This window comes from Fukomys damarensis, unplaced genomic scaffold (genome assembly GCF_012274545.1).
Source record: "Fukomys damarensis isolate Sample0158 unplaced genomic scaffold, DMR_v1.0_HiC HiC_scaffold_22, whole genome shotgun sequence".
Taxonomy (NCBI): Eukaryota; Metazoa; Chordata; class Mammalia; order Rodentia; family Bathyergidae; genus Fukomys; species Fukomys damarensis.
Window position 1 is genome coordinate 14,498,231 of NW_022900934.1, and position 15,876 is coordinate 14,514,106.

The 15,876-nt window shown below is 42.7% G+C and overlaps 1 protein-coding gene across 1 annotated transcript; it reads right to left on the reverse strand.

Moving 5' to 3' along the window:
• Positions 1–6,556: 6,556 nt before the first annotated feature.
• On the reverse strand, positions 6,557–10,191 carry LOC104867186 (serum basic protease inhibitor-like). Its single transcript, XM_010631496.1, has 3 exons — positions 9,875–10,191; positions 7,154–7,324; positions 6,557–6,621 (listed from the first exon to the last, which is right to left on the reverse strand). The coding sequence occupies exons 1-3, from the start codon at positions 9,963–9,965 to the stop codon at positions 6,596–6,598; spliced, it is 288 nt and encodes a 95-aa protein (XP_010629798.1). The 5' UTR covers positions 9,966–10,191; the 3' UTR covers positions 6,557–6,595.
• Between the last annotated feature and the right edge of the window lie 5,685 nt (positions 10,192–15,876).

A 15,876-nucleotide genomic window follows, 5' to 3' on the forward strand; every position in this document is an offset into this window, starting at 1 on the left:
AGAGAGAGAGAGAGAGAGAGAGAGAGAGAGAGAGAGAGAGAGAGAGAGAGTCCTGCATTCTGATGTGTTTCAGCATGGGACCTAGCCCCAAGCACTGTGTCACAGAAAAGGTACAGAGGAAAGAGGAAATAATATGGAAATATTGAGGGTTTTACCAATTATTCCTGTTTGAGTTGCCCAACAGGATCCAAACTTCACTGCATGAATCAAAAGCATTTTATTGTACTCATGGATTCTAAAGGTCAGGAATTGAGACTTTGTCCAAAATCCAATTCAATTGTTTCTCCTGGCTTTGTCTGAGGTTATTCAGTGGCGCCTAGGTGGTGGCAAGGTTTTATTGGAGACCCAGGAAGACATCAGTCACAGACCTAGGGCCTTGGCAGGATGACTAAAGACTAACTACTCAGCTAGCAGTGTTGTAAAGAGTATCCAGTGTGCATATCCTTTTCAGCATAGTGCCTCAGGGTAAAGTAAAAAATGTAAGACCTCTTAAGTTTAAAGACCATAGACTCACTATACCACCATACTGCCTGCCCAGAAAATGCATCCCCTCCGGAAGGGTAATAACCTGTTAAATGGAACCATGTCTGTGATGATAACCCTACACAGTGTTTCAGTAACCAAAGATATCTTTGTAAATATTCTGCTATGTTATGTCCGAAGTTTAAACATCCTGTTATGCTGTATTTTCAAAAGCCCCTAACCAAAGGTCAACTGTGACATCTGCTTATCTGCTAAAAACCTCTCCCTCTATAAAATTCCACTTGGCTCCATCCTGCCTGTCTCCCCACTTAAAACTGTTGTATAAAAACCTCCCCTCTTCAAGCACTCAGGCCCAGGCTTTTCTGAAGTACAAACTTCTCAGGGCCTAGTGACTTTCAGTCTTTCTGCGGTTCAGATTTCCTACCTCAAGGAGAGGCAAGGTAATGTATTAGTCACTTTGTGTGATGTATTTGTCACTTTCTTGTCACTGGGGAGAAAAACCACCCAATATCTATAACTTTAAAATGAAAGTTCTCTGTCTTTTATTGGTGCCTGTTTACAGTACATAATGATGAGCCTCACTGAGGAGAGTTGGTACTTGCACATAACACACCATGATTCTTTTTTCATCCAGTCCCCATTCCCTCCCTCCCCTTCCTCCAACTCCTTTCCCCTCCCCCTTCTGCCAAAGAGCTAGCTCCTTATTTCCTATTATCTTTTCTATTTTTTGTTTGTACCAGGGATTGAACTCGGGTCCTTGAACTTACTTCCAAGGCAGGCGACAGAACCACTGAGCTAAGTCCCTGGCCCTTTCCTATTATATTGGATTCTGCTCTTTATTTATATTTTGGGTTTCATAAAAGAAAAACCATGTGATATTTAAGTTTTTGTGTCTGATTTATTTCTCCTAATTATGATCTCAGGGTGCATCCATTTTCCCACGTATGGTTCAGGTTTATCCTTCTGTATGGCAGGACATAAAAAATGGAAAGATCAAACAGCTGATGGCTATGCCTAGGTTGTTTCTGCATCCTTGAACCTGCTCCCTTGAAGCACATGTCTGCTTTGTGCCAGTCCTTCTAAATGTCACGTTTTCTTTATCCACTCATCTATTGATGGACATATAGGCTGCTTCCAAAGTTTATTATAAGCTGTGTGGTTTATAAATATGGGTATGAGTGTATAATGTACTATGATGTCTTTAATCCTTTTGGGAAAGTTCCTAGGGAGGAGTACCTGTGTCAAGTGGAATTTCTAGTCTTAGTTTTTTGAGGAATCTTCTTATTGATTTCAGAATGATTTTATGTATTCTTTGCTCAGTTTTGGTAATTTGTATGTATCTAGTAATTTATCCATTTCTTTTGGATTCTCCAATTTATTGGAGCACAGTGTTATGGCTTGTGTTTAGATGTCCCCCAAAGCCTCATGTGGATGAAGTGGGACTTTCTTTTTCAGAGGTGGCTGAATTCAGATGGTGTGATGCTGGGATTAATCGGGTGTGATCACTAAACCACCACACAGTAAGTGATTGGTTTGGCAACACCCTGATCCTGGTGGTCTGAATGGGATAAAAGGGGCTGTCAAGGTCCCTGTTGCTTTTGCTGTCTTCTGCCATCATGAATTGTTGCTGCATTCTTTATAATTAAAGCTTTTTTTAAAAAAAAATTACTTTTTTTGTTGCAAGTCCGATTCTGAAACAGGTCATTTCCCTGAACTCCATGTACCCGTTTTTTGTTGTTGTTATTGTTTGTTTGTTTATGTTTATTTTTTTAGCAGGAATTCTTCCTATTTTTTCAGGCTGACCTGGACCCAAATGATCCTCCCACTTCAGCCTCCCAAGTGGCTGTGACTGCAGATACAAGCAACTGCGTGCAGGTTCTCCTGGCCTCTAGAAGGAGAAAGGAGAGAGTAAGAGTCATAGGGACCCCTTTCTTGAGGTCATGTGTTCATGAGGACAGGAGAAGTGTGGAGCAGGATTTTTTCAGTTATGAAAATAAAAGATACTCTAGTCCTCAGCACTGCCTGTGTACCAGGCTCGACACTTAGCATTTTACACTTTATTTTGTTTATTCTTTCATTTCCCGAGAATGCTGTGAGGGAAGGTAGGTTATTGTGTCCATTGCATAGGGTTACAGGTAGGGGCATGGACATGTCACATAACTGATATTCTTGTTTTCTGGGACAGCCATACAGAGGACTGTAAACTAAGTAGCTTGAAAAAGCGTAATTTATTCTCTCAGTTTTAGAGGCCAGAAGTCAGAAAGAAGGGTGTTGACTGGGACTTGAACCTTCCAAAAGTGCCAAGAAGGAATATATTCCGTTCCTTCCTCCCAGCTTCTGGAGGTTAGTGGCTCAAAGCAGCATGGCTCCAATCTTTGCATGATGTGAAGAGATGTTGCCTGTGTCCTATTTTCCCCTTCTGATGAGGACACCAGTCACATGAGGTTATCATCCACCCTGCTGTCTTCATCCTAACTTGATTATTCTTAAGCTCATTCCAAACAAGGTCACATTTTGTGGTAGTGGAAGTTAGAAGATGACTGGGTCCTCCTTTGTTTTTTGGTACTGGTGATTGAATTCAGGACTTAAGTACAGTGTCTTCCCGCAGAAGAACAAGAAAAATGTGTCCCTTTTAAAACTCCCACCACTTCTGTCCTAGGTTAGGTGCAGTTACAAGCTCTACCTGGCTCAATTTCCCCTGGGTCCTGAAGCCTACCTAGAGCTGTCACCCCTTAAATTAGTTTTCTGATACTGCTTTGCTCTCCTTTTTACTCCGTTTTGCTTTTGTTGCAATAAATGTGGCTTTACTGCCTCGCAAGCTCAAGGGCCTGAGTTCGATCCCTGATACAAAAAAAAAAAAAAGAAAAAGAAAATGTGACTTTGTTTATGCTCCTATGTAAAAGGATGTGTAACCTATAAATTTGCTGATGGAATTTACGTAGCTCCTGACTTTTATTTTGTGACTGTGTCACCAAATCTTCATGCTTCATGCCAGTAAATTCAGAAACTAGTAAGTCCAGATGCAGCATACCAAAACAGGAAAATAAAGCCTTGCCTGCAAAAGTAAAATGTCCCATCAAAGAAAGGAAATCAAAATCTTACCAAATTCTTAAATTTATCATCATTTTAACATAAAAAATGTGTGGGTGGGACAAGGCACAAAATTCAAGGAGTACGTGATGGATAATTTCTGATTACTTCAATGAGTCACAATCCAGAATCCATGAAATAAAAGCAAACTCTGACCTCCTTCCAACTATCTTGGTGGGATCTCTAAATGATATAGGGGAAGTAAATGTAACTCCCAACCTGCTAGATGTCAGATACACTGAGATCATGTTCCCCAAAATCAAAGAATGAATTCTAAGGAACAACAGAGGTTAAGAGTAGGAAAATTTTATTTAGAGAGCTAGCTCCTGAAAGAGGTGGGGAACCAAAAGTGGGTTGCCAACAAGCCCACTTTTCAAAGGAAGTTTTATAGAGCAAAATCATGAGGTGGGTGCAATGTGAATCCAAATTATGATCAACCAATAAGATTATAAGTATGGCCACTTATATAAAATTGATCCAATGGGAAGCATGATCCAGGTCATGTAGCAAGTGTACACGGAAAGAACAAGGGCTTTTTTGGGAAGGGATAGTTCAAGAGGTCCTGGTCACCCACCTGGGTGACTGATGTCTATCTAGGCTTTATTGGACCAAGTGATACCAATTATAGTATAATCTTCAATTTATTGCTTATCCCTCAGGAAGCATGTAGGCCTGGCCATTCCATCTTTAACTTGAGGCCTGGCCTTTGACAGATGCACTCCCAGTCACAGTTGTAATATGCTCTCATCTCGTGTGCTGATTTTCTTGAGGTCCTAGCCCCGTTTGTAATATAATGTTTCTACATATCTTAGCTGTCTATAAAAAAAGCAAAGGAGCTATGTTCGTCTGTAAGAGAAGAATGTAGTTCCTGTATCACTAGGTCTAAGCTGGGGATTTAGCTCAGTGGTTCCACTGCCTGCCTCCTAGTAAGCGCAAGGACTTGAGTTTGATCCCCAGTACAAAAAAAAAAAAAAAAAAAAAAAAGAATCTATATTAGTGGTTGTAAAATAGTAAGAGACATGGTTGAAAAAAGATGGCTGACCATGCTTTCAAAATCCATGAAAAACTATTTCAATCATAGATGTCCTGGCCAAATATCCGGAATTTGGGGTCTTGGTTGCTGCCCTGGGCCTGGCCTCTATTAATGTTTCTCATAAGCTTATTACTTAGATCTTACAGAATTAACCACTTAGTCAAATTTGTTTCTTCTTGTTTGACACCTGTCAAACTACTGGTGATGACCATTACTCAAGATCAGAACCTGTTTCTGCACCCATGGTCTATCAAGAAATCTTTGGAGAAGACCTCAACTCCCTGGAACTCATAGATTAGTCAGGGCAAGAGTTCCTTGGTCTGAGCATAGGTAGTCACCATCCCTATTCAGCTATAAATAGCTACAAAAGACAGAACTTAGGCCTTTAACACCCCTCAAAGATTTGGGGGACAGAGCTCTTAGGGAAGAAAAGTATATATACAAACAGTGGAACTGAGAAGTCACCCCCTTGCCTCTATTTAATTCAAAACAGCACCCTAGGGTTGTTCCTACTTCCATTGTCCTAAGAGAGGTAAAAAATAACAAAAAAACTTGGGAGAATTCCTAAATTGAGAGTATATGCACATTGGACGTCCAAGCCTGACATTCCAGTCAACTTTTTCTACTCACACCTCATTATAGACCCATAAATATGCACTACATTACATACATATAATTATGATTGGTGCATTCTGGGATGAGTACGTGTGCTAAGAGCCACAAGATGACTCATCTCAGTCGGTCCTGTCAATCACTTAGATTCAATGGAAAGCTCCTAAAGCAGAGGTGCCTGGAATTTAAATTCTGAAGCCTGAGTTAGTGGCCCCTTTTCTGTTGCTGTTTCTAATTTTGAAATGTGTGCAGTGCTTTTTGGTCACCCCAACACCTTTCATGGTCTGTGCTATACATTTGTAGGCATGGGCTATCTCTGAGCACCACCTTCCATGATCTTCATGAAACATGGCTGTTGACTACTTGCTATAAGGTGTACACTTGGCGATCCTTTCCTTATTGTACACAAGAACCTGAACATTTATTGGCGCATTCAACTGTAACAGGGCCACCTAGGTTTTGTGAAGCTTGGGATACTACTTCCTCTAACTGGTATGGTTCAGTCTGCAGGAAAAAAAAAAATGTAAAGCCCTACAGGACAATGGGAAACACCACAATACCTGAGGATTGTGCTAAATAAAGTTTGGAGTTGCAAACAACAGAATGTAGTCTGGTTATTTTAATCAGGAAATTAATGTCTTGCATGAGGATGCAGCTCACTGGTACAGCACTTGCTTAGCATGTTCTAGCTCTAGACTTGAAGTACAGAAAAGGCGGTGGTGGGTGGGGGACAGAGACACAGAGACAGAGAGAGAAAAAGGAGGGAGGGAGGGAGGAGAGAAATAAGAAAGCAAAAGGGAGAAAGGAAATAAATGTACTTAAACATAAAGCCAAGGAGAAAAACAGGAGAGATGTCTGATATCACAGGACTCGCAGGAGGCCTCTTGTGAAAGTGTCCTTGCTTCCCCTGCTCCGTATGATGGACACTCAGAACTGGGTGCCAGAAACCCCAGCTCTACCCCTCTCATGAAAGTGTGAGCGGATGATGAAGGCAAAGATGAAACGCAGCAGATGATTAAGCCTAGAGACTTGGCTTCAATAGCCCACCTCTGCAGTGAGTCCTGTGCGGATGAGATGCACTCATTCATGCCCCAGAAATTTATTAGTTATTCCTACATATAACATGCTGCTGTGCTACAGGCTGGGGACAAAGTGATGAGAAAAACAGACATTCGGTTCTTGTTCTTGTGATGCTTAAGAGTCTATGGCTAAATGGTACTGAGACAAGAAGAGCCTGGGGAGAAGGAGGCAGGGTCTGTTGAGAAAAGGATGAACTGAGACGAATAAATACTATGCTAGAAGAATATTTATTGCCATCGAAAATGGTTATAGTGTTTTCTGGGGGATGGTGGGGGTGGAGTCTCAGACTTCATCAGGTCACGGTAGCACAAGTGTCGGCATCTCTGTAAAACAAAAACGAAAACAAAAATACTTGCTGATTTTCACTGATCCTATCCTTGACCTGGACCCTGCACATGACCATGTATCCTAGACCAGTGATGGGAACTTCTTAGAGCTTTCAATGGTACAAACAGCCCATTGTGACACACATGGCACAGGTTCACCACCACTGTCCTGGACCACCCCAGAAAGGAGCCACTGCGGTCCTCCCTGCAACCAGGGTACAGACAGGAACGGAGCAGCTTCACCAAACCTGTGTGGGAAAAGTGCAGGGGAATTTTAGATCTGCCTCTGTGTTTCCCCCCGAAAAGGGAGCACAGATGAGGTGGCTCAGATCATGTTAAGGACACTTAGAGCAGGGGCCTCCCACCGAGCTCCCAAAAGAGCTTGTGCTCAGTCTGCGGGTTCATAAGACACCTGCCATTTCATCCCCTGAGGTCAACAGAGCCTCAGCCGCAGCGTCCCTGTGCGGGTGTGACGTGTGCGGGGCTCCTACACTCCCTTCCTTCTGCCTTTCAGCACTCCCAGCTTTACCACAAGTCTGGACACACTCCTCATTGTTCCGGAAGTTGTTCTGCTTTGCTCTGCAGCCACCATATACAAATTTCTCACAGAGCCCGGAGGTGGCATTGAAGAAGAATCTGCGAAATAGAGCCCTGCAGGGACCCGTGTAGGGAGGGTCCAGGCAGAAGGCAGGCGGCGGGGCTGTGAAGACAAGAGAGAGCCTGTGGTCAACTAGAATGACGGCCACACAGCACAGTCTACATAGCAAACGAGGGACTCAACCACGGGAGGGAGGTGGAGGAGTGAAACCTCTACCTCCTAGCTTGCTTTCTGGACGTTATTAATGTTGTTCGCTTTATCGTGATGTGGTAAATTAAAAAGTTACATACTGCGCTTAATTATTTATGCATTAATAAATTGGCCATGCCTGGGATTTGATTTTTCAGAACCCCAGGATATAAACAAATTGAAAAAATAGGAGAACGATATACATATTCAGTATTCTCCATAAGAACAATTGTTGTAGAAGAACAACGGGTACATGGGGCTTTTTTAAACTCTTTGTACCTTTGCAAATTTCAATTATTTAAAGAAAATTCCTTTAATTGATAATGCTATCATGGAGGAATAGGAGGAAAACACTCTGCTAACGTTGGCTATCTCATCGGGTGATATCCCGTTTTGACAGGCGAGTGTGGCTGTGCATTCTTCGTAGCAGAAGACTTCACTTTTAAACAAAACCTGTTAGGTCTAAGGACTTGGAGCCCATAGCCCCATCCTCAGCTTTCTCACAGACCCCAATCCCTTTGATCCCATTCCTGCCCACCCTGCTTCATTTTTTGCTCAAGCACCAGGATGGGAACCTTAAAACTACGTATTCTCTCAGTTCTCAGGCCCGATACTCAATGGTTGTTTGACCTACGGCAGAAAAATGAATGACTCTGGGCCAGCTTAGATAGCAGCTGCAAGTGATTCCTAATTTTAATGTACTAGGGATGTAAATGTTGAAGTTCCACTACCAGTTCTCTAGAACAGTTTCAGAACTCAAGAAGGCATTTTGAGTCGATGACCTATGACCTCTGCCTATGACCCTAGCACTTTGGGAGGCACAGGCAGGTGGCTCTCAAATTGGAGCCCAGCCTAGGCAAGTAGACATAATGAACCCTTGCTTAAAAAAAAATTAAGTCTGATGATGTAGCTTACTGCAGAAAACCTGGGTTCGAGCTCCAGTATTACAAAAATAAATAAGTAAACAAACAAATCGATAAATAACAACTTAAGGTACTTTACTTAGTGTTACTGTTTGTTATAAAGAGCACAATACAGGAATTGCCCCAATAGATGCACAGGGCACAGCAAACAGGGTGGCCCATTTCTTATTTAGGGTGTGTCATTCTCTCAGTGCATCTATATGTTTACCAAACTGGAAGTTGTCCAAATCCACCATTAGGGATTTCCTAAAGGTTTCATTACAGAGGCATGATTATTCAACCATTGGCCTTTGGGGCTTGAACCTCGTTTCTGCGGTCCACTCCCCTCCCAGGAGGGCTATAAATTGCCTGATTCATTTCTGACAGTCTCTGCCTCTGGGACCAGTGCCTTCAGTTATCTAAGTATATGTAAGACTGTAAATGCCTAGAGTTTCAGATATATCATTCCAGAGACAGGGGACAAAGACCAAATTTTTATTTTTAAATTATATTTTGTAACAGGAATGCAGAGGTTGGACATGAAGATGCCCAATGAGTAAATAAGAGCAAATAAAGCTTGGTATGCCTGCCTTCATTTTTATATGTCTCCCTTATTACCTTAAATGTAGATCACATCCCTTCTCAGTTCTGCCAGAAGGCATGCAAATCAATTAAGGAGTATCTATAATACAAGGTTTATTAACCCTAAATTTATCTAGCCTATTGCATTGCTTTGAAGAGGACACCAAAATAAGAATAACAAAAATAATTTTCAGGATTTTCAAGGGCACCCAATTGCCTGCTTTCACAAAATCCATATTGAGATCTCCAAAGCCATGTTTGGAAGTCTCTGAATTCGTCCTCAATTTGTAATCGCCTCAGGTTCCAGGAAAAAGGGAACTCTTCAGAACACTTGCTGATGTGGTCGCCTGTCAGGGGGAGCGATTATGCCCTCCCCCCAGGAGTCTTCATCTCAATAACGATCAAATTGTCCTCTAGAATGATGATGGGCTCTCAGACCTCACTGAGACTGATCAATAGGACCAAACTTGACCTGGTTTACTTCCACTGTCAGCTATGCCAAACACTAACCTTTCTTCATCTTTTCTCTAGACCCTCAAAACTTCTGTCAGTCTCCAAAAGACAGATCTAGACTACACCGGTGCTTCCCAGCATGGCCAAACTGACAAAAGCTCCTTTCCGGCTCTTCACCTCTGTTCATCTCCTTTATTGGGCCTGGTCTATTGGGACCCCTGGAGCCAGGGCTTTTGCTCCTAAACTCTAGTATCAATACCACATATGTTTAGGGGGCCAACTATGGCCTGGGATGGTCAGTGACCAAGAATAGAAAAAACTCTCAAAGGTGGGGTCCAGAATCTGGCAGAACCATTTGATGAGCATTTGGTACAATAAATCTTTTAGCCATGAAATGTCCTTGGAGTTATAACTTTCTAATTTCCCAATAAAAGGCCCAGAGAGAAAGGCTTGCCTCCACCTGAAACCCACCCATCCTTCTTCGACCTCTCCCACTGAACAGGGAGAGGAGAGAGTCCAGAGTTACCTTGGGAAGGAGCGCTGGTCCCTCTCTCCTGGGTGCTGGCCACCGGGGTGACCAGGAGGACAAGAACTGCAAAGAGACGGAGCTGGTACATCTTGGTGACAGAGAGTAGAGGCTTCCTGAGAGTTGGGGACAGGCAGAATGTATCCCATCCAAGACGAAGGTGGGAAAGGACTGAAGGGGAGAATTGAAGGGAAGGAGCTGATATCGTACAACCCCTGCCTCCTCCGGGCTTTGTGATTCTGTTGCCTGGGGCCAATTGACTCAGCAAGGGTGCGTCCCAGCCAGTTCTGCAGTGAAATGCCTGGGATCTCCTTCAAATGCAGATTCCGACGGCTGGTCTAGGGTAAGCTGCTGTCTCCAACCAGAGCCTCCACAGCCCCCACAGCCCCCATATCCTCTCCTATAAAGTCAGTGACAGTGGTGAGTCAAGAGGATGGCATTTTGAGGACAGCCTGAGCAACTTAGTAAGACTGTTTCAAAATAAACCATATAAAGTGCTAAGCAGAATACAAAATCAGCTTCAAAAAAATTAACAACTTTTTAATACACCCAAAATGAACTTTCTGAGAAAGAAATCAAGAAAATAATCCCATTCATGGTAGCTTAAAAAAATAAAAGACCTATGAATTGACCTAGATAAAAAGGCAAAAGATGACTACAGTGAAAATTATAAAAGAGTGAAGAAATTGGAGGAGACACTAGAAGATAGAAAGACCTCCCATGTTCATGGATTAGAAAAATAAATCCTGACCGTACTACTAGAAGTGATCTATAGATTCAGTATAATCCCCATCAAAAATTCCAATGACATTCATCACTGAAGTAGGATAAATAATCCAAAAATTCATACGGAAGCACAATAAACCCAGTATGGCCAAAACAGTCTGAAGGAATTCTGGAGGTATTACCATACATAGTTTCAACTGGACATGGTGGTACATCCCTGTAATCACAGCTCTCAGGAAGCTGAGGCAGGAGGATATCTACAAGTTCTAGGCCAGCCTGGGTGACATAGTGAGTTCAAAGCCAGCCTGAACTACACATGGAGACCCAGGCTCAAAAAACAAAAACAAGCCAAAACATAGTTTCAAATTATACTACAAAGCCATTGTTTAAAAAAATACAATATGGTGCAGAAACAAAGCCATGCAACTACAACCATCTGAGTAAAAAGCACACATTGGAGAAAAGACAGATTCTTTAACAAACGGTACTGGACAATTGGATACCCCATGTGTAGAAGACAGAACCAAGATCCCTATCTCTCACTCTGTACAGAAATTAATATACAAAGTGAATCAAAGACCTTGGTGTTGATATAGGAAAAATATAATTCCTGACCCATTGCATGTCATGACCATATAATTCATGACCCATTACAGTCTCACAACATCAAGGAAAGAAGTCGTAAGTCAAAAGAGGAAGTTAGTATTACAGATAGCTGAGCTAGGTAAATATTATTAAACTGTCCTCAGAGGACAAGCACTGGGCTTAATAAAGTCTAGACAGACATCAGCCACCCTAGTGGGTGACCAGGACCTCTGGACCCACTATTCCTAGGAGAAATCTTTCTTCTCTCCTTCCACATTTGTTACATGACTTGTTTTCCAATTAGACCACTATTATCTGAGTGACTATACTTTAACCTTATTGGTTGATCATGGCTGTGGCCTATGTTATGCCCACGTGAGTTTTACCCGTTATAGACTGGGGTCCCTGGCTACCCATTTGGGACCTGTTCTGCCTCTCAGGAGCTATTGTATCAATAAATATCTTCCTACTCTTCACCTTTATTGTTCCTAGAATTCATTCTTAGATTTTTAGAGAACATGAGCTCAGCGTATCAGACATCTAACAGATTGGGAGATATAATATTTCTTATTTTATCTGATATTATTTCCTGTATCATTAAGAGAGTATTATTGGAAATAAAGAGAAGAATAGCTCCTGGATTTCCAGTATGGGTCCCAAAAGGGTGGTCACTGAGGCCCTTTGTCAGGAGTAATTTATATAGCAAAGTCACAATGTGGGTACAGCATGGGTCAAACTATAGGATTACAGGCACAGCCACTTAGGTAATATTGATCCAATACAGAAAAGAGTCATATAGCAAGAGTACATGAAAAGATCAAAGAATTCTTGGAAAGGGAGGGGAGTATGATTCCAGATGCTCTGGTCACGCACCTTCCTATCTGATACCTATCTGGGTTAATTACAGTATAGCCTCCAGTTGCTGTTTGTCTGCAGGAAAGCATGCAGATCTTGCTATTGCTTTTCTATCCTGAGGCCTGGCTTTCCTCAGATTTGCCTCCAGCCATAGTTCTGATGTTTTTATTTTTTGCGCTAACTTCCTTGAAGGCCCAAGCCCTTTCTGACTGTATATTAATTTCTATCTAACTTAGCTGCCTATAATAATATCAGACCTGAAACTCTGAAACTGCTAGAAGGAAAAACAGAGGAGACACTTGGAGCCATAAGCACAGGAAAAATCTTATTAAGTTCAATTGCATAGGAAATAAAATTGAGAATCAACAGATGAAATCACACCAAATTAAAAAGTTTCTATACAACAAGGGAAAGAACCAATAGAGTAAAAATCTAGCCAACAGAATAGGGAAAAAAATATTTTTCCATCTCTTCTTTTAACATTTAGAACCTTTAAGGAACAACAAATCTTCACACCAAAAATGAAATAATCCAATTTATAAATGTGCAAATAAATTTAACACGCACTTTACAAGAAAAGTTCAAATACCCAATAGGTATATGAAAATTCTTTAACTTCTTTAGCTATTAGGGAAACACAAATCAAACTGAGATTTCATCTCATCCCCTAGGAATGGCTATTATCAACTGAAGAATTAAAAAATATATAGATTTCATGTAGGGGTGCTCAGGAACTTCAGAGTCATCCTGGATCCTGTGTTCTGTGCAGATGCCCTGGGTCTCCATGACTCTGACAGCTTACGTCAGTAGTCTAAGAGATTTTGCCCCAGCCCTAATCTGCTACCTCAGCTTGAATTGAGGAAAAATTGGAATGGATTAAGGAATCAGACCTGGGGGAAATTAGGGCATCATAATACTATATACAGGTAAGTTAGTTGGGTATATTATAGGCAGTCAGGACCAGGCCCTCAAGGGAGTCAATATAGAAGAAAATTGTGGCCCATTTACTGAAGACCAGGATTCAAAAAAGAGGAATGACTATACCCACATACTTCCACTAGGCCAAATGATCAGAGGTAATTGATATTCTAAATAGGCATCAATCATCCTGGGTGGGGACCAAAACCTCCCTGGTCCATTCCTTCCCAGAAATTCTTATTTGGTCCATGTACAATTGCTATGTGACTTGCTTCCCCATTTGATCCCCATTTAATCAATACCACCCAAATGACTATACTTGCTGTAATCTTATTAGTTGACTCTAGTTTTGTCTCACTACATACCCACTTTGTGATTTCCCATTAGCTCAGTATTACCTAAACAATCATACTTTTAATCTTATTAGTTGACTGTAGTTTTGTTCTACCTTGAACCTGCCTTACCTAGTGGCTTTGCTCAAAACATTCTGGAGAAGTGGGAGTGGGAGGCTACCCACTTTCCAAGTGTCCCCTCCTGTCCCTCTTAAGCAGGTGATGTCTTTTACCTCAATAAGTATTCCTTACTCTTAACGTCTGCTGTTCCTACATTCATTCTTTGATTTTAGAGAACAAGAACTCAGCATTTTGTATATCTAGCAGATTGCAAATTATAATATTTCCTTTACATTATTTGGATTATTTGGAGGTCCTATATCATATGCCCTATAACAATAAGGAGACAGACATAATATGGATGACCTAAAAGGGTGTAGAGGGCTGCTGGCAAATGTGTCAAAGCCCAGGCATCTAAGGGTATTTGAGGGCACCTGAGGACACAGCTCTGTCATTTGGTGCAGGTGCACATTGGACTTTATTACAAAAATGATGAATCAGCATGGATGACCACACACGTACCAAACGGCTATGCAAGGTTGCATGGCTGTTTTGTTTTACTGTGTCTCGGGAAATCTGATAATGGCCACTATAAGTGGTATGCTGTAAAATTAAAGTTTAGCTTCTGCTAAATTAAAGTTTAATATCTGTTCCACTTGTGTTCTTTTCTTTGGGAAACTCACCTGACCATACCTCCCTTCAGCCCACTGGCACCAACACTTGGCAGGGTCAATGGGATGGTCAGGTGAGTGTCCCCATTCCGGCCTGTATGGAAGCAGTGCTGGATAGTGGGGAGGAACCCTGGGGAGTTACTGCAATGCATCCCCTGGCCCCACTCTGGCTGCAATTCTGGTAGCAACTTTCTTGGCATCTTGGAAATCTCCCAAGAACTGGGAGATGGTCCTTCCGAAGCTGAGAGATGTATGGCAGGCCTTGGACACACCAGAGACACAGATTCCTCTCCCCCACCGTGAATCAGCAGGGAGGGTGGCTTGGCTGTTTTTTAGTCTCTTCCACCACGTGAGACAGGAGGCAGATGACCTTGTCCAGCAGGTGAACCAATTGCAGTGAACTAAAGAGAGCTTGGAGCAACGTGTGGCAGCTTCGGAAGCCGTGCTGAAGTAAAGAGGCCTACCTCCTCTCAGAGTGCAAATCCTACTCACCAAGAGTGCCCCCTGGTGTTCTAGGCACAACCCACTGTCGGGGAAAGGGTGGGTGAAACAGTGCCTGCAAGGCTGCTACAGCTCTGGAATGAGCAAGACCAACCCCAGAGGGGCAGGCACCTGGTCCCTAGAAGGTAGATCTGACAGCAGCTGGCTCAGACCCAGAGAAGCTGGAGGGGCAGCCCGTAGAGGCGTTGCTGTCTTTGTGGAAGCAGTTGTAACCTGACCAGCAATACTGGCCTAGGGGCCCAAAGGTAGAGGCAGCCCCTGTGAAGCAGGATGAGCTGATGCTGACAGTCTTTTACCCAGAAGAGGAGACAGGCTGAGGTACCCAGTTGCTAGGGACCCTGGGAGACTGGAGGCCACATGTAGAATTAACTATTTTTTGGCCCCTGAAAAATATACATCTTGCATTGGCATTGGTGGGTATCAGAGCTTAGTCAATACTGATGCATGGCAACACAGACTGTTTCTGAATGCACAGAAGGGTATGGAGGTCACTGCATTACAGTGTGGAAGGCCAAGGTGATGTTGGGCGTTGAGCATTTGGCCTTGTGTCCTTATGATGTTTATGTTTCCCCGGTTGCTGAATACATACTAGGGGTGGACACACTCACTGGTGCCAGGTTAGATACCACACAGGGAGAATTCTGCATGATAAAATCTATCATCCAAGGACATCCCCCATCATGCACTGTTGATTATTCTGCAGGCATCATAGGTTGTGTGTGAAAGCAGTACCTTGGGATCATGCTGCCTTGGGATCATGAGAAAATAAAACAGACTGCTTTGAGGTTGGAAGAAACATAAAAAGTCCTTTCAATTCTCCTGTGTGGCCTGTGCAGAAGCCCAATGGGACTTAGAGAATGACCTTGGACTACTAGGAACTGAACAACATGACTCCTCCACTGCACACAGCGGTGCCCAATAGTGCTGACCTGATGGACTGGCTCACCTCAGTTGGGTTGAAACCACTATGTTGTAGACCTGGCCAATGCATTCTTCTCCATTGCTATAATGTCTGAGAGTCAGGACCAGTTTGCCTCCACCTGGGAGGACAGACAATGAACTCGTCAAGTGTTGCCACAAGGGTATCTGCGTAGCCCTGCTTTGCACCATGGCCTGGTGGAGCAGGATCTGGCCACATGGACCAAGCCACTCTCTGTGTCTTCATTCCATTATATTAATGATGTCACGTTAACTTCTGCTTGTTTTACAGATTTGGAAGCTGCCTCTCTCAGTCTAAAAGAAGCTTTGGTGGCCTGGGGGTAGGCCATCAACAGAGACAAGGTCCAGGGCCCACCTGTCCACCTTGTTGCACCCTCTATGTCAGATGTCTTGAAAAGGTGTGACATGGGACTGG

Excerpts from the sequence above, each read along its gene's own strand:
- LOC104867186 (XM_010631496.1), bottom strand. The coding sequence starts at position 9,965 with ATGTACCAGCTCCGTCTCTTTGCAGTTCTTGTCCTCCTGGTCACCCCG. Across the intron at positions 7,325-9,874 it reads GACCAGCGCTCCTTCCCAAG|CCCCGCCGCCTGCCTTCTGC; the intron begins GTAACTCTGGAC and ends TTGTCTTCACAG. Across the intron at positions 6,622-7,153 it reads GGAGTGTGTCCAGACTTGTG|AGATGCCGACACTTGTGCTA; the intron begins GTAAAGCTGGGA and ends TTTGTTTTACAG.